General features: G+C 60.0%; 8 protein-coding genes across 8 annotated transcripts; 6 read left to right on the plus strand and 2 right to left on the minus strand.

Annotated features, from left to right (window-relative positions):
• Window positions 1–406: 406 nt before the first annotated feature.
• SCHCODRAFT_02569482 (glycosyltransferase family 8 protein) lies at window positions 407–2,196 on the plus strand (the record flags this gene model as incomplete). The annotated part of the gene is made up of 2 exons (XM_050343823.1): window positions 407–1,808; window positions 1,862–2,196. The coding sequence occupies 2 exons, from the start codon at window positions 407–409 to the stop codon at window positions 2,194–2,196; spliced, it is 1,737 nt and encodes a 578-aa protein (XP_050201708.1).
• Window positions 2,197–4,867: 2,671 nt separating this feature from the next.
• On the minus strand, window positions 4,868–8,736 carry SCHCODRAFT_02615463 (uncharacterized protein). Its single transcript, XM_050344711.1, has 5 exons — window positions 7,482–8,736; window positions 7,012–7,296; window positions 6,760–6,864; window positions 6,216–6,494; window positions 4,868–6,110 (listed from the first exon to the last, which is right to left on the minus strand). The coding sequence occupies exons 1-5, from the start codon at window positions 8,691–8,693 to the stop codon at window positions 5,268–5,270; spliced, it is 2,724 nt and encodes a 907-aa protein (XP_050201709.1). The 5' UTR covers window positions 8,694–8,736; the 3' UTR covers window positions 4,868–5,267.
• Window positions 8,737–8,798: 62 nt separating this feature from the next.
• SCHCODRAFT_02615466 (mitochondrial import translocase, subunit Tom22) lies at window positions 8,799–9,631 on the plus strand. Its single transcript, XM_003033835.2, has 3 exons — window positions 8,799–9,118; window positions 9,173–9,309; window positions 9,363–9,631. Exons 1-3 carry the CDS (start codon window positions 8,887–8,889, stop codon window positions 9,423–9,425), a joined length of 432 nt encoding a protein of 143 aa, XP_003033881.1. The 5' UTR covers window positions 8,799–8,886; the 3' UTR covers window positions 9,426–9,631.
• Window positions 9,632–9,877: 246 nt separating this feature from the next.
• On the minus strand, window positions 9,878–12,485 carry SCHCODRAFT_02615470 (uncharacterized protein). Its single transcript, XM_003034412.3, has 4 exons — window positions 12,277–12,485; window positions 11,537–12,191; window positions 11,436–11,488; window positions 9,878–11,362 (listed from the first exon to the last, which is right to left on the minus strand). Exons 1-4 carry the CDS (start codon window positions 12,398–12,400, stop codon window positions 10,071–10,073), a joined length of 2,124 nt encoding a protein of 707 aa, XP_003034458.1. The 5' UTR covers window positions 12,401–12,485; the 3' UTR covers window positions 9,878–10,070.
• A 229-nt stretch (window positions 12,486–12,714) lies between these two features.
• On the plus strand, window positions 12,715–14,837 carry SCHCODRAFT_02615472 (UROD/MetE-like protein). The gene is made up of 6 exons (XM_003033836.2): window positions 12,715–13,367; window positions 13,450–13,550; window positions 13,675–13,800; window positions 13,857–14,158; window positions 14,214–14,327; window positions 14,406–14,837. The coding sequence occupies exons 1-6, from the start codon at window positions 13,118–13,120 to the stop codon at window positions 14,653–14,655; spliced, it is 1,143 nt and encodes a 380-aa protein (XP_003033882.1). The 5' UTR covers window positions 12,715–13,117; the 3' UTR covers window positions 14,656–14,837.
• A 453-nt stretch (window positions 14,838–15,290) lies between these two features.
• Window positions 15,291–17,404, plus strand: SCHCODRAFT_02615476 (uncharacterized protein). The gene is made up of 6 exons (XM_050344712.1): window positions 15,291–15,547; window positions 15,600–15,783; window positions 15,835–16,402; window positions 16,449–16,570; window positions 16,618–17,064; window positions 17,119–17,404. Exons 1-6 carry the CDS (start codon window positions 15,464–15,466, stop codon window positions 17,253–17,255), a joined length of 1,542 nt encoding a protein of 513 aa, XP_050201710.1. The 5' UTR covers window positions 15,291–15,463; the 3' UTR covers window positions 17,256–17,404.
• A 116-nt stretch (window positions 17,405–17,520) lies between these two features.
• Window positions 17,521–18,693, plus strand: SCHCODRAFT_02615479 (uncharacterized protein). Its single transcript, XM_050344713.1, has 3 exons — window positions 17,521–18,080; window positions 18,133–18,337; window positions 18,396–18,693. The coding sequence occupies exons 1-3, from the start codon at window positions 17,540–17,542 to the stop codon at window positions 18,625–18,627; spliced, it is 978 nt and encodes a 325-aa protein (XP_050201711.1). The 5' UTR covers window positions 17,521–17,539; the 3' UTR covers window positions 18,628–18,693.
• A 116-nt stretch (window positions 18,694–18,809) lies between these two features.
• SCHCODRAFT_02664436 (uncharacterized protein) lies at window positions 18,810–20,471 on the plus strand (the record flags this gene model as incomplete). Its single annotated transcript, XM_003033839.1, has 3 exons — window positions 18,810–19,658; window positions 19,734–20,140; window positions 20,204–20,471. The coding sequence occupies 3 exons, from the start codon at window positions 18,810–18,812 to the stop codon at window positions 20,469–20,471; spliced, it is 1,524 nt and encodes a 507-aa protein (XP_003033885.1).
• Between the last annotated feature and the right edge of the window lie 1,628 nt (window positions 20,472–22,099).

The raw sequence follows: 22,099 nt of genomic DNA on the forward strand, positions 1-22,099 counted from the left end.
TAGTAAGAAGGACGGGCGCTTGAAAAACAGGAAACGTCTAGCGTGCACACTAATTAGGCGCCCATGGAACAAGAAGGGAAACAGACTCACAACCACTGCGGAACGCCGGCATACTAGGGTACAGAAGGCATCCCAAGGTCACAGTTACCGAAACAGGTCCCCAAAAGACTCGGTCGGGCCTCCAGATAAGGGCATCCAGAGCTTGAGAGCATAAGCCGAAGCCACCGTACTAGGAAATTGGAGAGACCGCAGTCGTGGGCGTCTAAGTAAGCGCCTAAAAGTGAGGTCAGTAATTGGGGCGCGTGTAGGTAGTGAGGACCTACCCAGCGGGATTGGAGTTCAGGCCCGGGATAAGACGAGACCGCCTCTCACGACTTCTCTTCTCGACCATAGCCCTCCGAACACTATGTCTTCCTCCGATAAGTCATCGCAGCCACCTGCGTCGGCGCCGTTGCTCACACGCCCCGACTACGAATTTACCCCCGCTCAGGACTGGTTCAGCGGCAATGTCGAGAGATGGCGGGGACTCTTCTCCCTGGTGGCCGCATCCGCGCCCCGCGCCCTCGAAATTGGCACTTGGGAGGGTCGCTCCTCCGTCTTCCTACTCGAGGAGCTGTGCAAAGACGCCGGCGAGCTCGTGACGATCGACCACTATGATATGCTCCAGACGGAAGCCGGCCGCGCACGCCGCGCGCGAGTCGAGCGCAACCTACGTCTCGCAGGCGGTCGGTCGCGCGTCATCGAGGCCTTCAGCGTCCCTGGCCTCATGACGGTCCTCCGCGACGAGACAGAGGCTGCAGTCGCAGCCGCGGGCTTCGACTGGCTATACGTCGACGGCTCACACCGCGCGGATGACACTTTCCTGGATGGCGAGCTCGTATGGCGGCTCGCGCGCAAGGGCGCCATCATCATCTTCGACGACTACCGCTGGCCCGCGGAGAGTCCGGGGAGCATGCTGCACCCCCGCCGCGGCATCGACGCCTTCCTCGAGCTGCACGCAGGCGAGTTCGAGAGACTGTCTGGCGAGGGCGACTACCAGATGATCGTGCAGAAGAAGACGGAGATGCGCATCGGGTGGGCGTATGCCGAGGGAGCTTCCGCCACCATCGAGAGCGCGCTTGACTACGGAATCAATCTCGCGTTCGCCGTGGATAGCGCGTACGCGATGCCCGCGACGGTGGCGATCAGTAGCGCCATCCGTGTTCTCTCGCCCCAGGCGCGCTGCACGGTGTACGTGTTGGACTGCGGCGTGTCGAAGGAGGATAAGGAGAAGATCAGCGCGGTTATCGACAAGGACAGGGGCGTGCGCACCAGCATCGTCTTCCTAGAGTCCGCAGAGGACGACCTGTGTCGCACCTTGGGCAGCGCAACGTGGGCAAAGCTCGACGTTGTGCGCCGCGTTCCTACAGAGCGAGTTCTCTACCTCGACGCGGACGTGCTCGTCATGGATGACCTCGCTGAGTTGTGGAACACCGACTTGCAAGGGAAGGCCATAGGAGCTGCGCCGGACGTAGGATATCCGAGGGGTCATCCAGGACTGGATCTCGCTAGCGCACAGTCAGGCCATGCGAGCGTCCTAAAGGACGACATCAGGACGGCAGGAGCTCAAGACAACGCTGACAGCCCTGCGTACTTCAACGCCGGCGTCCTTCTCATGGACCTGACCAAGATGCGCAGCAGCGCATCCGATCTCGCGCGACTCGCGCGAAGCGCAACGGACCTTCACTTCAAGGACCAAGACGTCCTGAACCTGCATTTCGCTGGTGACTGGATTGCGCTGTCGCTGAAGTACAATGCGCAAGGACTGGGTGAGTGCCAGCGCATGCAGAGGTGCTCGGAGTCGCTCACCTTCCTTGCACAGGCACTTATGCCAGCATCGTCACGCCATGGCGCATGCTCCTCGACATCGACGAGATGCGCGATTCGCCGGTCATTGTTCACTTCACCGGCCCTGTCCAGCCTTCGCTTGTCAAAGTGTTGAATCCTTGGGTTCAGCCTTACACCGCAAAGCCCTGGGGATATGCCGGCTCACCGGGACATCCATTCGCGGATGCGTGGTGGAAAGTACTAGAGAGGACTGCGTGGGCAGGGATTCGTGGCACCGCCTCGTACAAGGCATGCCAAGAGGCCGCGAAGCAGAGGGCGCTAAGTGAGGCTCGCGACAGGTTTCTAGAGCTCTTTGGGAGTTCTGTATGAGTGCTCGTGGGTTGTATGTTGTTATGACATAGTTCTTATACCTTTGGAATGGGTCAGCTATCACAGAAATTCTTGTACAACATACAGGCTTGCAGACCAGCTATTGATATTGAACGTCCATTGACCGTGTAAAGCAAGTTGTATATTACCCACGTGCGGGAAAGTGACGTTACTGTTTTGTCACGCACCTCCCGCTCTTCTCCCAAACCGTCCAGGTCTACTATGGTCAACGTGATCTTTCAATAATGTGCGCTGTCTCAATCGGCCGTTATCATCCCCCGTGAAAGGCCTCTTCGATGAACTCAACTTATTCCAAGAGTCTCTTCTAACGGATACCCCAATGCTGTCAACGTAGTTGTGTACTTGCGGATGCGATACATATGATATTTTGCTGGGGTGGGTACTGAAAGCAAGCAGGCGTTTCCCGTGTTCAATTGGCATTTGCAGCTCAGCAAAGAGCGCCCTTCACTACATTCACTGCGCGAATCATCGAGAGTACTTACTCACTACTCGGTGATGATCACAATTCCTCGCCGGTGGTGATTCTAACTGCAGCTCGACGTCGATAGACCTCGTACAAACGGACACCTGTCCTGGTACAGTGACCAAGGGCAGCTCCGCGCAGCTGCTGCGCGAAGTCGGTCAATGTCACCGAAGGTCAAGCACGCTGGAATAGCTGGGCGGCATTGCGAGGAGATGCGGCCTGGTAGGGGCATGCTGACAGTGCTGGATAATGCTAGGAATATACGTGTGTGTGAGCGCCATGTAGGCGTCGGAACTCGGACTACATCACGGTATTCCGATCTAGAACCCATGTTGCTGGGGTGTACGGATGCTCGTCAAAGTTCGGTAAACGCCGCTTTCTTCGCCTTTCGGTCCGTCGTCTCCTTGGGGCCTTGATAGCCGACTCGGTTCGGAGCGACCCGAACCGCCCAACGCTGTAGTATCTCTCGGATCGGAAGTCGAACTTTACCCCATTCATACGCAGCGCCTCGGAGGACTGCGAGCGACAGTCCGACGCACTCAACTTCCGACAAGGATTGTCTGTTCGAAGTCCCATGCCACACGTCAACGTGCCACGACCATGCGCGCCCTCACGTCTTCACATTCAGCCCACCAATTCTAGGATCCCTGCGCGCAGCCAATGCCTGAGGCTTACGAGCAGTAAGAAGGTGATAGCGACTGAAGCACTTCATTCACATCCTCTCTTCTGAGGCCCTTCCCTCATCGTAATTTCCTTAGACCATCTCTATATAAGTGACAAGCTTACGACTGCACCGGCGGCCCAGTATCTTTCACCTGATGCCACAACCCCTCAGTCACCTCTCTCAGGAGACGCAAAACCAGTCTTCCGTGGCGAGCGCCGGCGGCTGGTTTGGCTATCCGAACTGGCCAACCGAGGGTGATCATCGTCGCGGGCCTGGCTGCCAAGACCTGTGTTCCACCTTGCACTCGACCCCTCTTTCAACCATGACTCTGACGGCGCCGGTGGCGACTGATCCAATGCTGTACTGTGGTCCACTCGTGCACGAGAACGAATTTCGCAATGTTTCCAGTTGCGACTGCTTCTGTACGTATCAATAATCGTGCTAGCATCTGGTGATTTACAGCTCATGCAGGCCACATCGGGCTCGTCGTTGACACCGACCCGACCACCAATCTGTTAGGTTCACTAACGCCCATCCATATTGCTGCCTGCGGCCACCAATCGACGACATTGCCATCTCAGTCACCGCGACTCTGTTCGCCGTATGACTGGACTTCTCAACCATCACTTGCTTCACGCAGCCATCCATTTCCCAACCTCCCCGAGGACCCCTCGCTCCGATCCGCCAACGACACCGCCCGATCTTGCTATCAACCAGCAAGCTTCCGAAATGAAGTCGGATCGGAAGCGCGCGCGGCGGCTTCGCTTTCTCGTCGATCGATCTCGCGGCACAACAAGGCACACATGTGTTCATACTGCCGCAGGACCTTCACACGGAAGCGCACCCTTGACGGTAGGCTTCGATTGAGGCTCGTCAGCCCTTTACTGAATGCGCTGATAGACCACGTGCTTCGGCACAAGAATATGCGGCAGTATCAGTGCAACCAAGTTGCCTGCGGCGGCGCGCGCTTTAACACCGAGAGTGGGCTCAAAAGCCACCTGAAGAGGGTCCATAACCTGAAGTTGCGCCAACGCAACCAGTCGCTCGCCAAGTAGAACATCAAAGCATATAGTACGCACCGGACCACTCACTATCTGCTACAGACACTCACTGGCAGTCACAGACGCTCAAGAACAGTAATGAGTCGCTCAGGTTTCGCTAACTTTGCTCCGATACGTCAGCATCATGTTATTGTCCTGTAAAAATTAGGTATGTTAACCTATAAGCGATTATTGGTCCGCACTTTGTTTGCCTTCAAGGGCTCCTATTGAACGCAACAATAACATGGCTCGAACCTTTTCGTTGAGCCTGCTCGTGCCGCTCACAGGGCTCGGCAATATTCAGGGATGGTCGTGAGAATTGTGCTCATTCTATGCTTCCGGTGATGTGACTGTTCGGAGATATCAATAATCAAAGGTAAAGCAGTCTCCATTTGGACAACCACATTCGATGACGTCTGCGCAAACCTTCGCCGTGCGCTACGCAACAAGCAGATGGGCAGTCCGACAAGTGCTGGAGAGAAAAGATTGTTGTACTGGCGCACAGATCTCACAGCGACGGCGTTACCAAGTTGTTGAAAAACAACGATAGTAATCGGGTGGACAGGTGGGCACTACGCGACAAAAACAGAGAGTAATCTGGGGTATAGGAAGGAGTCGTAAGACCAGGCAATGTAGGTCTACTGTTCTCAAAGGCGAGTCTACAGGAAAGTAAGCAAAGAGACCAGCTCGATCTAACGTAGACCAAGGACTAAAGTTACGAATAACAGAGGACCTTTTCCAAGCCGGTAAGTACAGTAGCACGCAGGGTCCAACGTTCACACATTTCACCACTATACATATCACTTCATTCCCATGTTCTCCCATCCTTCGCATGTTCGTGTCTCCTGCTCCTCGCCCACCCTCACCCTCTACCTTCAGTCCCCTACCCACCCTCCTCCACATCCATCCCATCACCGTCGTCCCCTCTCCCCTTCTCCCGCCCCTCTCCCCCGCCACTCGCGCCGCCCACCCCCCTCGCCATCAACTCCCTTGCCGCACCCCGCATGAAGCGCAGCCCCTTCGCCCCCGTCGGGAACCCGCGCGCGTGCGGATGCAGCGGGAAGCCCTGGGCGACGAGCGTGGCCTCGAGGGGGGTGGTCGGGGTCGAGTGGGAGGTGTTGTCGTCAGTGGCGTCGGAGATATCGCGGGAGGTAACGGGGGCCTTTGTGGGAGACCCGGCGGTGCTGTGACCGTTGTTGCCGGCGCCGGGGAACGCGCTAGCAGAGGATGCAGGGAACACGCTCGCCGACCCCGGGAACGCCGCATTGGACGGCACCGTCCTCGTCGACGAGCTTGCGTACGCTGCGCTTAACGAGCTTGGGTATGCAGAGGTCGCATCGGACGGCGCGCTCGGATACCCTCCATACCCCTGCTGTTGTTGCTCCGCGAAAGTGGCGTTGTTGTTGGCTGGCGCCGAGGAGCTGCGTGCGTAGCTCGTTTGCTGATAGGTCGTCGAGGCTGCGGGGGCGTGCATAGCCGACGTCGGACTCGTCTGTCCGTACCCTGCCGACCCCGCAGCCGCACTGTTGTCGTTCGGCGACGTACTGCGCGCATGGCTGTAGTTGAAACCTTGGGTAGCGCGCTCGTTCCCGTATGGTTGATAGCCGTCGCCATAACCCTGATACCCATTACCATGGCCATTGCCGTTCCCGTTCCCGTACGCGGATTCCTGCTGGTACCCATAGCCGTAGCCCTCGTACCCGTACGGCTCGTCGGTGTGCATGTCCTGCGCAAGGTGCGTCAGCGCCAGCCATCCCCATTATCCGACCGACCCCTCATCCGACCGACCCCTGCTTGCTATTTGCCGGACGCGAATGTGTTCTGCACATACCTCGCTCGCTTGCCCTTGCCCGTGTTCACTCACTTGCCCTTGCCCACCCCCACCCCCACCCCCGCCCTCCCCCCGCACCACCCCCTCATACACCGCCCTCAGCGCGGCGGCCTGCGCCCCCGCCTCGCTATACGCGTGCGCGTACTGCTCCAGGCCCAAAATGCACGCCTGCACTTCGGGCCGTCCGAGCCGGGCTAGAAGGCCCCCCGCGTGAATGCAGGAGACGTGCATGACCGCGGGGTCGAGGCGGAGGTAGCCGTTTTGGGTGAGGACGGCGGCCTGGGTGGGTGGAGTGTTAGTGCGGGGTTGGGGGTTTGTGGGGGTTGGGGGTTGAAGGGGGGTTGGTGGATGATTGAAGGGGTGTGATGGGTGATGAGGAGAGGTAGGTGATCAATGAGGTGTGCTGTTCGGAAAAGTGTGCGGTGGGAGGGGAGGTTGTCGGTGAGAACAGAATCATGGTGGATAGGAGCAGAATTATGGTCGGTGGAATCAGAAATATGGTCGGCGGTAGCAGATTCGTGGCCACAGGGAGGTCAGCACTCACCAACCCGGCGATCCTCAGCGCCCCATGCAGCGCCTGCTCCGCGATCGTCGCGCACACCTCGTCCTTCTCTGCCGCGGCCGCGGGGTCCGGGAGTGCGGCGAATTCCTGGAGCCGTATGTCAGCTCATGGCCCCCAGTTTGCGTGACGATGAAGAGATGCACGACGACAAGACGCAGAAAGATGCATCGACGCGAGTACATGCATCGACGCAAGACCAAGCATCGAAGCAGGACTGAGCTCCCCCCCACTCACCTTCACCCCAAACTCATCCAGCGCACCAAACAGGATGACCCACATCACATGGAACGTCGCGTCCGAGGCGCACGTCGAGACCGCTTCCACGAACCCCCACCCCCGCCCGAAATCCCTCGGCACGCCGACCGCGGCGAGGTGCGCGGCGCGCCAGCCGGCGAGGGCCTGCGTGAGCAGGCGGAGCGTGGCGTGGGGGATGCCGCCCGCCTCGACCGCGGGCGTCCACAGGCGCCGGGACATCGTCCGCGCCACGCGGGCGAGGGCGTGCGCGGCGCGGTAGTAGCCCTGGGAGGAGGGGTTAAGGTAAGATCGGGTTGCGGTGGAGGAGGATTGGGCAGGGGAAGCTGAGAGTGTAGAGAAAGTACAGAAGATGTGGAGAAAGCATAGAGAATGTGGCGTAAGCACAAAAAATGTAGAGAAAGCACAGAAAATGGAGAGAAAGCACAAAAATGTAGAGAAAGAACACGCACCAAGACCTCTAGCTGATCGCGCGGGCTGGCGTCGGGGGAGGTAGGGTCTGTGGGAGATGACGCTGGGTCTGAGCCCGGATTGGCGTTCGTGGCAGTCTGTGCTGCCGAGCTCGATGCAGAAGCAGCGGTACCCGATGTCGAAGCATTTGGACCAGAGGGCCCCACCCCCGCCGTCTGCGCCGTATAGAAATCCACATCATAATCATCGTCGTCCAGCATCGGTTTGCGTCTGTAGTACGCGCTCCCATACGCGTCCGCCAAGCACGCCATCCACCACGCGAAGACCATTGTGCCCCGCGCGTCGCGGTCCTGGATGCCCAGCAGCGTGCTCTTGTAGTTGACGCGCAGGCCCATGAGGTGACCGATCGCGGCGCGTAGCCAGAAGCCGTGGAAGGCCTCGGGGTCGCGGGGGTCTTGAGACTGGAGGGGCTCGAGGAGTAAAGCGCAGAGAATGTGGTCGGGGGAGGGAATGCGGTGCACAGCGAGGGCCTCTGCGAGGGCGCGCGTGCGGGTGATGAGGGCAGACGCGAGGAAGGACGCGCCGTTGTGCGCGGGGAGGGCGCGGTCCGCCAGCAGGAGCGGATGCTCGGCGAACTTGGCCCCCCACGCGAGCACGACGGCGAGTAGCGCGGGGTGAATGGGGAGGGGGGTCGTGCGCTCGGGATCGGGGCCGCGATCGGGCCCGCTCACGAAGGGCTGGGCGCGGATTTGGGCGCGCAGGCGGGCGGGGTTGAGGAGGGGGAGGCGCGGGTGGACGATCTGGAGGTAGACCTCGGCGAGATCGGCGGCGAGCTCGGCGCGGGCGGCGGGGGAGGCGAGGGAGACGGCGGTCGGGCCCCAGGAGGAGAACCCCTCGGGCGGGGGCGCGAGCAGGTGCGCGAGGACGGCGTGGAGGGATGATGTAGGCGTGATCGGGAGTCCGAGTTGCGCGGAGAGCGGTGCGGCGGGGGTCGCGCTGGACGTGGTGATCGCAGACGAGGCGCGGGGGCGCGGGGGGCCGGAGGGGAACGTCGAGCCGGAGGGCGCACCCCCGGCCGTGTCCCCCGACCTGGGTGCCCGCTTCTTGTGCTGGGTAGCCTGCTGCTGGAAGTGCGTGCATTCGAGGTTCTTCGTCGCGCAGTGTACACAGCGGTCCGAGCCGGGGACCCGGTTGCACTTCACCTTGCGCGCACGGCAGGCGTCGCACGCCGTGTTCTGCTTGCGGCCCTCCATCGCCCTCGGTACCGAGAACATGCAACGTGTGGTCACGTCCGTGACGCCCAGCGCAAACTTGGTCACGTCGGGTCACGCGCAGGCGTCACTGCAAAATTCACACCCGTGCTGTCGTCACCGCCCACGGTCCACGTCCCCGACCACCACCACCACCTCCGACCTTGCCCTACCACCCCGTTCACCGCCGCCCATCATGGTCCAGGTTGAGATTGTTGACGAAAAGGACCCGCAGTACGCCTCCGACGAGTCCTCCGCCGCCGACTCGGACGACGACCTCGAGTCTGTCACATCCGACGACGACGAGCGCGACGAGACGCTGCTCGACCGCATTGCCGCGCTCAAGGACATTGTCCCGCCAAGCACACGCCTCGCCGTCGCAAACAACGTCAGCAAGGCAGGCAGCTTTGTGAAGGGCACGGGGAAGGGTGCGTGGCCAAGTTGACCTCACCGAGGAAGGATGAAACTAACATGACATGCAGTTGTCGGCAACATCGTCTGGGTGCTGACCACGTCTGCGCTGCTCATTGCCCTTCCACTTGGTCTCGCGCTCGAGGATGAGGCGAAGCTGGTCGCGCAAGAAAAGGAGATGTTCGAGCAGCAGCAGGGCACGCAGGGCGTGAGTGCTTCTCTACTTCCATCTATGCATGCATTCTGATATCATACTTCCAGATGATGCCGACCATGTACCCGCAAGCTGATCAACCGAAGGGCATTGTCCCTCCAGGTTTCTAGGCGCCTTCGCCCTGCTCCTCCAGTCCCCTCGTGATCCCACAGGCGCCGGCCGGCCCCGACTCACGACCCTCTTACTTTACATGACATGTAATATATGCCCACTGCAACGCGCTACTCACCTCTGCACACAATCCCTGTTATTTCTGTACGCCTCAAGAGGATAGCACGTTGGCTCACAAGGCCAAATCATGTGCGCTTCTGTCAAGGGATGCAGCACAGCATGCCGGCCTCCAGGGACCTGGCCTGCGCGTTGATTCGAGGTCTCACTCCTGAGCACCATTCTGGCTTGTGAGCTCTACTCCCCTCGTCTCACTGCTGAAGTGGTGCTACGCGCAGTATTTATTCATAAGTTCTGATCTGAGATGTACGTTGTTCACCGACTGTCACGGAACATCAGGTCGACGAAGCCCTGCGCGAGCCATAGACTGAAGATATCGCTGCCCAGCATCTATCGGTCTGTCAGCGATACATGCAGACATTGAAGAAGTACAGATATGCGGCACTAGAGGTATTCATCGTACAATTTCACCTCGTATGCCTGTAAATACTGTAACAGCGGAAGCAAGGAGGGAAGGGGCAGACGGTATATAAGCACGTAGCGAGCATCCTTTGTCCCGTAGTACATCACAAACATCGCCCAAATACCTACGACAACTTCACACTCTTCACCACCTTCGAGATACCCGACTTCTCGCCCTCGTACCGCCCGCCCGTCGCCGCCAGCCCGCCCTTGTACACCGCGCGCTGCGACGCGACCTTGCGCTGCGCCTTCTCGAACCGCATGCGCTTCTTCACGCGCGGGTTGCGCACCGCCTTCGCGCGCTTCGGCGTCAGGCCCTTGTTCGCCATGATCGCGCGCGTCGGCGCCCGCGGGCCGCCCGCCGCGTCGTCGTCCATCGCGCCCGCCAGCAGCTCGCGCTCCGCGGCGGCCTCCGCGTCGTGCGCGGCCTTCTTGGCGGCCTTCTTCGCCTTGGACGCGCGCGCGACGAGGTCGTAGTAGCCGTCCTCCGCCTGCGCGGCGTCCTCTCCGTCCGCGCCGCCGAAATCATTGGTGTCGACGTCCATCGCGTCCATCGCATCCCCGGCCTCCAGATCCTCCCCGCCCTGCCCGAGCGCGCGCCGCGCCGCCTCGCGCGCCTCCCGGGTCTCCTTCTCCTTCCGGCGCTCGCGGTACGGGATGTCGTCGTCGCCGCCCAGCGCCGCCTGCCGCGCGCCCTCGCGCCGCGCGCCCTTCGCCTCGATGCGCGAGGTGTAGAAGCGCAGCGTGCGCTTCCGCGCGCGCTTGTCCGCCGCGTCGGCGTGCTGCAGCGCGGTCGGCTCGCCGTGCGCGTCGGTGTCGAAGGTGACGGAGGGGGTGGGTTTGGTGGATTTGGTGGATCCGGCGGACGCGGGCGCCGACGGCTCGAACTCGGGCTCGACGAGGTCGAAGACGGGCTGCGATTTGGCGTCGGCGGTCTTGCGCTTCTTCTTGGGCGGCTTGTCGGTGTCGGGGGCGCCGTTCGTCCTCGCCTCCTTCGCGGCGCCCTTCTTGACCACGCCCGAGGTGACGTCGAGGGTGAACGGCCCGCCCTTGCTCGCTTCCTCCGCCTCCGCCAAAAGCTCGCCGAGCTCGGCGAAGTCGACGCGCCGCCTGCGGGGCTCCTCGTCACCCCCGCTCAGCATTTCCTCATCATCGCTATCGCTGAGCACTTCGCCCTCGTAGTCCATGCTATCGTCGTCGACGAGGCTGTCTTCTTCGCCATCGTCCAGCTCATCTTCCTCATCCGAGTCTGGCGGCGCAAAGTCCAGCTCTTCGAGCGTGGCCAGGGCTTGCTTGAGTGTGAGGAGGCGGGCGAAGATGGGGTGGGATTGGAGGGTGTCGGGTTTTGCGGCGTACTTGGGAGTGGCGCGGAGGTGAATGTAGAAGGCGAGGGTGGAGGCGTATGTGAGAAGCGTTTCTGTGGGCGAAGGGTGTGAGTAAACGATTCGAATAGAAGAAAGGAAAGAGGAGAACATGGAAAAGCGACGTACGATAGTAAAGGTGCATCATGCCCAAGCCTAGTCTTTCGCCAAATCCTTCCGGCCTGAGTAAAGTCAGATAAATTGTAGAGGAGAAAAGCGCGAAAACTGACTTCTCGAGCTTTTGCTTCGCCTTCGCCAAGCTGTATGCCGTATCCTCCCAGTCTCTCGCCAGCGCGAGCGCCTCCGGATTCGTCTTCTCCAAGTGCTTGAGTAGCGCCGTCGGGTCGGTTGTCGCAAGCGGTATCCCCGGCACGGCAGAGGTATCCACCACCCCGAAATCCTCGTTCTCCCCGGCGTCCGCGTCACCCGCCACGGCGTCGTCCTCCAGCCCAAAGTCCGCGTCCGTCATGCCCTCAAGGGCCTTGCCCTGCAGCCTCCGCGCCTCCTGCTCCTCCATCTCGCGCGCCTCCTCGTCCTCGGAGTCGATCTCGTCGGCGTTCGACGCATAGTACGCCTTCTTGCCGTGTCCCCATGTCTCCTCCTCAGAGTCGGAGTCGGCCTCGGAGGAGGAGGAAGAGGAGGGAGCGCTGGACTTCTTGCTCTTGGACTTTGCGTCCTTCTTTGACTTCTTTGTGGATTTGGAGGGGGCGGATGGTTCGGCGTCTTCATCGTCTTCGTTCATGTCGGCGTACTGATCGTCGTCCTCCTCGTCCGCTTCGGAGTCGGAGGAGAGGCCTTGCAGGCCAAAGACCTCGTCGCCTCCGCCGAGGTCATCGTCGTCGTCGTCTTCTCCTTCGAGCAGGATCTGGTCTCGGGACATGTGGACTGCATGGGGAGGGAGATGGGAAGGAGAACGATGAAAGAAAACATCTGAGCATTTCTCCCAAGTTGACGTGAATGTCATACGCACACTCATCCTCATCCTCCATGGGTATGTCAGCAGCAGTGTTCCAGTTCGCGACGCGCGCGTCATCCTTGCTTGGGCGCTTGCCGGTCTTGCCGCCATTCTTCTTGGTAGCGCGTTTGCGAACCATAGTAAAGCCCTATGCAGTTGAAGCGTATAGAGCACTGCAGCAGAAGGGGGTAGTTGTGAACCAGCGTAAGCGCTCGCAATGCAAGGGCAGGAGCCTGGAGGGAGTACTTTCGAAAATTCCGATCAGCCATCATTGGCGGTGATCAGTGACCTCCGGTTCTCGGGCCGACATCCGAGGCCATAATGCATCCCGCCGGAGAAGTTGGCCTTGTACTCTTCGTATCGCACGAATTTACTGCGAGCAACAACGCTGCTGAACCTCGGAGAGATACCGTGTGTTCCCATCGCATGTTTTGCATGGCCTTGTTCTCCGTCCTGAGTCGGAATGACGTGTTCCATCCAGCGAACAAGGCCGCCTTCGCGTCGCAGAGTGCTCACGCCCCCCTCCCGCCCGCCCACTCGCATCACCCCCTCCCCTTCGACGCGATAGCTCGCTGCCCCCATACGCGCGTTATGTCTATCCTTCGCGTTCTCCCGTGGACGGGCTGTCTCACGAGGGGCGGTCACCTGCTGCGCTACGTTGTGGCTGCAGAACGGTTTATGCATGGCGCGCTGGGTGAACTATACAAGCGCCCAAAGATAAAAGCTCGCTGAATTTCTCCCTCGATCGCCAGTCGCTCTCCTCCATCACAGCTTAGTCTGCCTCTGCTCGAGAAAAGCTCGCACTCGCTATTCGTCGCACTCATCTCTCCAGCTCAATCCTCCTTGATTTCTGATCATGGCCGCCACCGCCTCCCAACCCCCTCCTCATAAACTCAATCCCCCCTTCCGCATTGACCACGTCGGGTCCTTCCTCCGCGCGCCTGAGGTCCTCGCTGCGCGCAAGCAGGCCGCTGCAGGTGCTCTGTCCGCCACCGAATTACGCGAGGTAGAGAACAAGGCGATCGCCGAGCTTGTGAAGCAGGAGCTTGCGAACGGCGTCCGGTCCATCACTGACGGCGAGTTCCGAAGGGCGTACTTTCACATCGGTACGTGGACGGTCTGTGATTCTCGCGGATCGCGGGGTTTGCTGGGAGGTATGCGGATGGTTGCTAACGAATGCATGACTAGACTTCCTCAAGAACCTGGAGGGCGTAACGGTGACCGGCAGCATTCAATCCCAGGAGAACGAGCATGGGTTCTCGCCACCGAAGTTGAGCGTGACGGGCAAGGTGAATTTTCTTCCCTTCTCAGATATCCGACTCGTCCTTCATCTGAATTACCGCGCTCCCTCCTTCGACCCGAGACTTGTTACCCTTTCTCCTGGATAAATGACTGACGCAGAGCTTATAACAGCTCCGCTGGGTCAAACCCATCGAGGTCGACAACTTCAAGTACCTGCAGTCCCTCATCGACCCATCGACCGGCGCGATACCCAAGATCACCATCCCCTCGCCGACCATGGTGCATTTCCGGGGAGGGGTGAATACACTCGTCATCCGATAGACACCCTACTGACCTTGACACCCCTCCCTCAGCGCGCCTCCATCGACATCGACTCCTACCCCGACCTTGACATCTTCTTCGCCGACCTCGCCGCCGTTTACCGCCAAGAGATCAACACGCTCTACGAAGCCGGCTGCCGCTACATCCAGCTCGACGACACGAACCTCGCCTATCTGTGCGACCCCGACATGCGCGCCGCTGCCGCGGGGCGCGGGGAGGACGTGAACGCGCTGCCCAGGCAGTACGCGGCGCTGATCAATGCGGTGGTGGATGGGAGGCCGGCGGATCTGTGCATCGGGATCCATCTGTGCAGGGGGAACTATCGGTCGAGGTGGTGAGTGCTTACCTTTGGATATTGTGGCACTCTCGCTGACTCTCGCTGTCTCCAGGTTCGCGCAAGGTGGTTATGAGCCGATTGCGGAGGTGCTGTTCCGCGAGTTGAACGTCGATGCGTACTTCCTGGAGTGGGAGAACGAGCGAAGCGGTGGCTTCGAGCCGTTGAGGTGCGTCTTGCTTCCTTCTATCCTCAGTTGTTCCCCCTCCCTCCGCCCTACCCTTACGTTCGCTGACCTCTACCCCAGATTCCTCCCACCCTCTAAAGTCGTCGTCCTCGGCCTCATCTCTTCCAAGGTCGCCGCCCTCGAGGACAAGGCGCACATCCTCGCGCGCATCCGTGAGGCGGCAAAGTACGCACCCCTCGATCAGCTCGCGCTCAGCCCGCAGTGCGGGTTCTCGTCGACGCAGGAGGGCAATGACCTGACCGTGGAGGAGCAGTGGGCGAAGATGCGGTTGGTGGGGGAGATCGTTGAGGAGGTTTGGGGGAAGAACTGAGTGGGAGGGCAGTGTGGGACTCAAATGTATTATTTGTGCATGTATAGGGTTGATGAGGGCAATGTGGCCAGGCAGAACAATAATAATAGGGACGTTCAACCGTCTATTCCTGGAAGGTCGCCTGCAACGTTCGTCCTGCTGCATAGCTTTGGCAGGGGGTGGTGCGAGATTGAAGATAGCAGCTGCGAAGAGAAGCGTTGACGCTTGCATAGGTAGTGTGAATGCACGTTCGACAGAAGGCAGGTCCAATGGACGTAGTAGGCTAGCGATATCTCTTGACTATTTAGTTCCGTGGGAATCATTCTCAATCGACGGGGGCAAATGCAAAAGTGATCGAACATTGGAACTCCCCGGATTGCCACGGATTGCCACGGAACTCTGCGATCCCCAGTTCCGTGGCAATCTTGGGTATCCATAGACGTCGTCAGAAATCAACTGGACCTCCCCAAAGTCCTGACTCCAGGCCAGGACCTTTTTTGCGTTCCGTTTGGCGTCCCAAAAGCTCACTGCCATAAATGGTAATGCAATGGCAATCATTCGCGGCCCTGATGCGGTTTCGTTCACCTTCATCAGTTACCCGCCTAGATGCCGTTCAAAAGGGATGTTGAATGCCGTTCGGAGGGCCCGAGGACTGCATGATAAGCGCAGCCTCCGCCGGCGGTTTTAACTTTCCCTATCTGTCAACAATGCCCGCGTGATTACGAAACCGCGCGGAATGCCCCAAACCGCCTGCGCCTCGCTTTAAAGGGCCCGAAATCTACGGTTTCCCCTTCTCTCTTCTCTTCCGCCTTTGACCTCTATGAGCGCCATGCCCGCCTCCGACGCCGTGCTCACCCAGATCCTCGGCCAGCTTGAGGCGCTGCAGGTCCAGCAGCAGGCCCTCACGGCCAAGGTGCGTTGCGCGCGGCGAGGCGAGCTCGGAACACGCGGCTAACGCGCTGCAGCTCGACGACCTGACAGCCGACCGCCCCTCCCTCCACAAGCCCGCTTCGGCAGATGTCGTGCATACGCTCACGGGTGCGAGCACGATGCAGCCGCCCAGTGGTTCGCCGACGACGAACGGCCATCGCCCGCTCGACGATAAGGAGCGCGAGAAGATCCTCTACCCGGGGCGTGTCCTGCTGTCCAGTACGTGCTTCCTCGGCTGCTGCGATGGGTAGCGATTGACCTCTCGCGCAGCTTACCCCGACCAGCACGGCATCGACCCGCATCCGATGAACTGGGGCGCGTCGGACCCCACTGTGCGCGGCGCCGTCGTCTGCTCCCGCCTCCCCGCATCCATCAAGCGCCGCAATGCACTGGGCGCCCACTCCGGCTCGTACTCAATCTACCGCGCGCTCTCCATCGCCATGGGCTCGCTCTCGCCGTCGCACAAGCCCGACTACAGCATGACTGAGCCGCCGGTCGACATCCCCTTCAACCCCACGTGGGCGGATCCGTCTAAGATCGTGTCCTTCGACCCGTGGGGCCACCTCGTTCCCCAGGTCTACAAGAAGGAAATCGACGGTGGGCTCGACGTCCGGCCGAGCATCGCCGTCACGCGCGCACACATCAAGCTCAGCGAGCTCGATGAGACCGCGCGCAAGGGCGAGCTCGAGATTGACGGCAAGATCGTGCTCAAGAGCCGCCCGCTCACGAACGCGGATGGCACGGAGAGCGACGCGTTCAGCGGGATTGAGGTCAACGTCAGCAAGGCCGCGGTAGAACCCGTGTGGTACCTCCCTGGTGTGGCGGAGCGCTTCGGGATGTGCGTAGCTGCATCGTGTTCGCGTCGCTGGCTAACATGCGCGCAGCTCCGAGGCCCTCCTCCGTCGCGCTCTCTTCGAAGAGACTGGCGGCATGTACCCGGAGCTCATCACCCGGCCCGACATCAAGGTCTTCCTGCCCCCCATCGGCAATCTCACTGTGTACATCTGTACGTGCATACGTTACCCGCTTCTGTCGCCGCTCATCATTGTCTAGTCGGGCCGCCAGAGTACATGCGCGACGAGTCGAAGGAGCTCACCCTACGTGTGCACGATGAGTGTAACGGCTCAGACGTCTTCGGCTCCGATATCTGCACGTGCAAGCCTTACCTTGTCTACGCCATGGAGGAGTGTATTCGCTGCGCCCAGCGCGGCGGAGTCGGCGTGGTCGTTTACTTCCGCAAGGAGGGCCGCGCTCTCGGTGAGGTCACCAAGTATCTCGTCTACAATTTGCGCAAGCGCGGCGGCGACACGGCGGACAAGTACTTCAAGTCGACGGAGCTGATTGCGGGCGTGAAGGACATGCGCTTCCAGGCCCTGATGCCCGACGTGCTGCACTGGCTGGGCATAAAGAAGATTGACCGGATGGTGTCGATGAGCGATATGAAGTACGACGCAATTGTTGGGAGCGGGATTCCGATCAACTTGCGCTATGACTTGCCGGGTGAGTACATCCCTCGCGTTATTACGGTGGGCAGTTAGCTGACTTGAGCCTCAGACCACCTCATCCCGCCCGACTCGCGTGTCGAGATCGACGCGAAGATCGCCTCGGGCTACTTCTCGAGCAACAAGAAGATTACGGAGGCGGACCTTGTCAAGACCGTTGGCCGCACTTGGGAGGAGGCGGAACATTGAGTGGGGGGTGTCGTCTATATTTGGGAGGAAAAGCTGGTCATCTGGGTGCTCTCTCGCTTGGTTTGGATAGATCTCGTGTTTCCTGTACTACACCTGCTCGATGTAATACCTAACAACTGTGTAATACATTGCAAATCCTTTGCAAGAAACTGTTATCGGAGAGGTGGAAGGCAGGGAAAGGAAAGCTCGAATTTATATCGCTGAATATCACGCCCACGCGCGTCGCCCCGGCGGGAAGCCATGTGATCGCGTCTGGTCCGATCACTCCCTTACTTCCAACCGCCATGCTGGGTCTTGCTCGTCGTACCGGGGGCGCTTCCGTCGCTCGTTCACTGTCTCGTAGCACCGTCCTGCAGTGCAGGTACCAGAGCACCCAGCCGTCTACCCCGTCCTCTCAGGACAAGTCCCCCTTCCAACCCACCGCTTCCTCGCCTTCCTCTACCAGCAATGCCTCACCCTCGGATGCTCAGCCCCGCCGCACCGTCTCCTTTGGCTTTCAAAATGTACCCGAGGAAGAAAAGCAAAACCTCGTGAAGAACGTCTTCGACTCCGTCGCGAGCAACTACGACCTCATGAACGACGCCACGTCCTTCGGCGTGCACCGGCTGTGGAAGGACAACTTCGTTGACTCGCTCAAGCCGGGGAGGAAGGGCCCGATGAAGTGCATTGACGTCGCGGGCGGCACGGGGGATATTGCGCTCCGGATTTTGGACTATGCGCGGGAGAAGTATGCGGATAGGGAGACGACGGTGGATGTGGCGGATATTAATGGGGAGATGCTGAAGGAGGGGTACAAGCGGTTCAAGAAGACGATGTACCACAACAGTGAGTGCCGGAGCGGGAGGGCGAAGAGGGAAAGACTGACGCATTGTTGCAGCTCCCCAGGTCGCGTTCCATGAGGCGAACGCGCAGGAGATGTCGCAGTTCCCGGACAACACGTATGACCTGTACACCATCGCGTTCGGCATTCGCAACTGCACAAGTATTCCGGATGTGTTGAAGGAGGCTCATCGTATCCTGAAGCCTGGAGGCGTCTTCGCCTGCTTGGAGTTCAGCAGGGTAAACAACCCCATCCTCAGCACGTACGTCCACCTTTTTCCTCGCCTTCTCGCTGTGACTGACCTTTTCTGCCCCTTCTAGCTTGTACGATCAGTACTCCTTCACCATGATCCCGCTACTCGGCACCCTGCTGTCCGGCGACCGTGACGCATACCAGTACCTTGTCGAGTCAATTCGGAGGTTCCCGCCACAGCCAGAGTTTGCGAAGATGATCAGGGATGCTGGCTTCACGACTGGGGAGTTTGTGGATGGCGGCGCCTGGACGGACTACTGGGGTGGCATTGCTACTGTACACAAGGGTGTCAAGCTATAGATACATGTCGTATAATCTACTTACCGCGATATAGACTTCAGCATATACTCCGCTCTTCACCGGTCTCTGTTTGCCACTCAAAGCTCTTTGTTGAGTCTTTGTTCGGTCCCCTGCTATTGTTCTTGACCGGGCCGAGCTTCCGCAGACTGCCTTGTGAAATGAATCTGAGTTCTCACGGCACGATGGCGGTCAACGTTCTTCGCGACTCCCTCCTCGACGCCCTGCGCGACATCCCCGGCACGCGCGACTTCCACCTCCACCTTCTCGTCTCCGCGCCCCGCAAGACCAATGGCCTCTACCCCTTTGCTCACCCGCGCCCGCGCGCGTACCTCCAGGACATCCTCATCCTCGCCTCCGAGCAGGCCACCCCGGACGCCCCCCGCCTCATCGTGAGCGCCATCGAGGCGAACGTGTACGTGGTGCCCGCCACCTCCTGCGCGGTACTGTATGTCTCGAAGGTGGACTCGAGCGGGCAGGGCGCGCGCCCCTCGCCCACGTCGCGTCTGGTGCAGCGGCTGGTTAAGTACTACGCGGACCCCGCGACGCGCCCGGTGAAGGCGCGCCACCTCTGGGTGCACCTTTTCGCGCGCGCGCAGAACCAGTATCTGCTCCCCAACTCGGTGGAGTTTGAGGGGAAGAAGCCGTTGTCGGACATCCGGCTCTGCGCGTGGTGGAAGCGCGTGCTAGGGGATGCGTTCAAGGATGTGGAGGGCGCGAAGGACTTGACAAGGCGCGCATGGTATATTCTACCGGGCTTCAACGAGCTGGAGGCGCTGAACGCGCTCGGTGCGACGCCAAGCGAGGCGGATCCGTGGGCGTATGGCCATCCATACGAGCAGACCGACATCCCCCTCCCATGTCCGCGCGACGAACACCATCTTGGGCACTTCATTCCCTCTTTCGAAGACGATCCCAAGAGCAGGTTTGTGGATGACATCGCGTACACCACCGAGGGCGAGATCAAGTCCCCGATCAAGAAACGGCAGCGCACCGAGTCCACCACAGACGGGTCCCATAAGCCCACCTCCCGCGTTAGCAAACCCGCCTCACACGCCGCCAAGCCCCCATCAACCTCCCCCTCCCTTGTTCCCAAGCCCTCCACCGAGTCCCTCAACGCCAAAGAAGACAAGGACAAGGCCGCCTCGGAAGACCCCACCGCGCGCGAGCTTCGCAAGGTCTCCCCCGCCGAATTCTGGGAGCGCATGTCCTTCCGCCAGGAGTGCGTCTCCGGCGCCATCACAGGCTTCTTCGTCCTCGCGTTCTCCTGCCCGTCCTCCGCCCTCCCGCGCGACGACGGCGTGTCCCCGCTGGCGCCGCTCCCGGGGCACGTCGCGCCGAGGGTGGTCAAGCGCGTGATCACCTCGTTAATGACGGCGGTGGAGTTCTCCACGCGTGAGCGCGCGGTGCATGCAACGAGTTCGATTGAGAGCACGATACAGGGGCTGTGTGATGGGTTGGTGCCGGCGTCGGCGCCAACGTCGAGGGTGGGGGCGCCGAAGCCGCGCGCGCCGTCGTTGTTGCAGGTACCTGGCGAGGAGCACGTGGAAGGGTCGACCGGCACAGACGCGTCCGCGAGTACAGACGCCTCAGCGAGCACGGAACGGCCTTCTACACCACCGCTCCGTCATCTCGAGCCCCCAAGCACTCCACCGCGCCGGAAAACAGCCCTTCCGGATCCATCGCCGAACCCCTTTGAAGAGCCCGTGGCCACTATGGACACGTATCACCAACATATCTACGGAAGCATCTCTGTGAAGAACCCTGAACCAGTGAAGACAGCGGCCGCTCCAGCGCAGCCGGTGACGGTCCTGGCTGTACGCAAGAAGAAAAAGAAGGCGACGTGAGGTGTGGAAGGGTGGTAGGAACGACGGTCTATTGGGGAGATGTGAAGAGGGAGAAGCTATGTGAATCTCGTGTATCTTGTTGCTTGACGCACCGCTGTCTGTCGTCGTGCTCTGCCCCGATGCTTATTTATGTGCTTTGCATGCGAACAAAGGAGGAGGCGGAGGTCGCGGATGTCAGCTTTTCCTGAGGTGCGCTAGCGCTCGTCGCAGCGCCCCTCATGCACAAATAGACTTTATCTCTGTCTCTATGTCTGCCTATCAGCAATGCAGCCCAAGCTTGGGGTTTGAGTTTACTCGAACAATGGCGTGGCCGCGGTAACGTGACGGCCACGCGTCTTATTCCCCTTTCGGTTGCGTGCGCCATACAGCGGCGGCCAGATCAATTGCGCGCTGCCTTTTTGGGAAAAATCGCCGAGGCGGGTGTTGGGCGTGGTCGGAAAAATCCAGTTTCTTCACAAAACGGTAGAGCGCAGCCAAAACCCCCCAAATACGAACTTTGAAGCGAAACGGGCATGTAATTCGTGAGATATGTGCCGTAGACTACCTGAGGGCGTGCAGTGCCATATGACGCATGTCGGCACATTTTACGAGGATCACGGACGCTCTCCGGCAAAGTTGGTATGCAGACGGTGGTTTTCATGGGCGCTCTACCGTTCTGTGAGGTCGCAGAGACCCGCAAACTATGCCTAACGCTCGCCTCGGCGATTTTTCCCAAAAAGGCAGCGCGCAATTGATCTGGCCGCCGCTGTATATAAGCAGTGCGCGTGGTCGCTTTGATGGGCATCCTGCCTTGTTTCCTACCCCCATCGCCCCACTCCATCCTCTTCCTTCGCATGCCCCCCGACAGCATACCCCCGACTTCGACACCGACACCGACGATGCGATGGCTTGCAAGCGCCGTCAATGTTCCCTCGGGCTGACCCAATGCCACTGGGAACGGGCGCCTCAATAGTGCGCCATACAAAACCCATCTATCCTCTTGTCGTTGACCTTCATCGTCAGATCTCCTCGGTATCGTCTCCCCAACCGCACGATGCTTTGCAAGCGGCGTTAATGTTTCCTGAGCTAAGCCCAATCTAGCGGGATTCGGGCGGCTAATAGTGCGCCATTCTCCAGTTTACTGTGTTCTCATTGCTCACCTTCGACTTTAGATCCCGTCAAACCTCCGCCCTACTAAATTCCGAACTCGACGCCAATGCAAGAGCGTCAAATCACACACGAGTTCACCCAATGCCACGGAGCCCGGGTAGCTCAATAGTGCGTCGTCACCTAAAACACACGCGCTCGTCACTGACTGTCGTCGGCAGATCTCTCCGACATCGCCCTCGAATGGCCCGACGCCTCGAGGCCTCACGCCCCAGCCGTCAAGTGGCAATGAGATCCCTGGATCAATGCCACACTAACCCGCCTCTCACTATCCGTCGGATCACCATGAGGGTCCAAGGAAGGTTGTTCGTCGCCAGCAAGGATTATAAAGTGCGATCGCTCGGGTATTTTCCTTCCACATGGACTGACACCGTCTTAGGCGCAAAGGCCGACTGCAATTGTCAAGACTCAAGGCGAGGCTACAGGTTAAGGACCGGGCACTGCCCAATCCAATCTCTCTCCCGCGCGGCGACGCAATGAGG

Source organism: Schizophyllum commune (genome assembly GCF_000143185.2).
Source record: "Schizophyllum commune H4-8 unplaced genomic scaffold SCHCOscaffold_3, whole genome shotgun sequence".
Lineage (NCBI taxonomy): Eukaryota > Fungi > Basidiomycota > Agaricomycetes > Agaricales > Schizophyllaceae > Schizophyllum > Schizophyllum commune.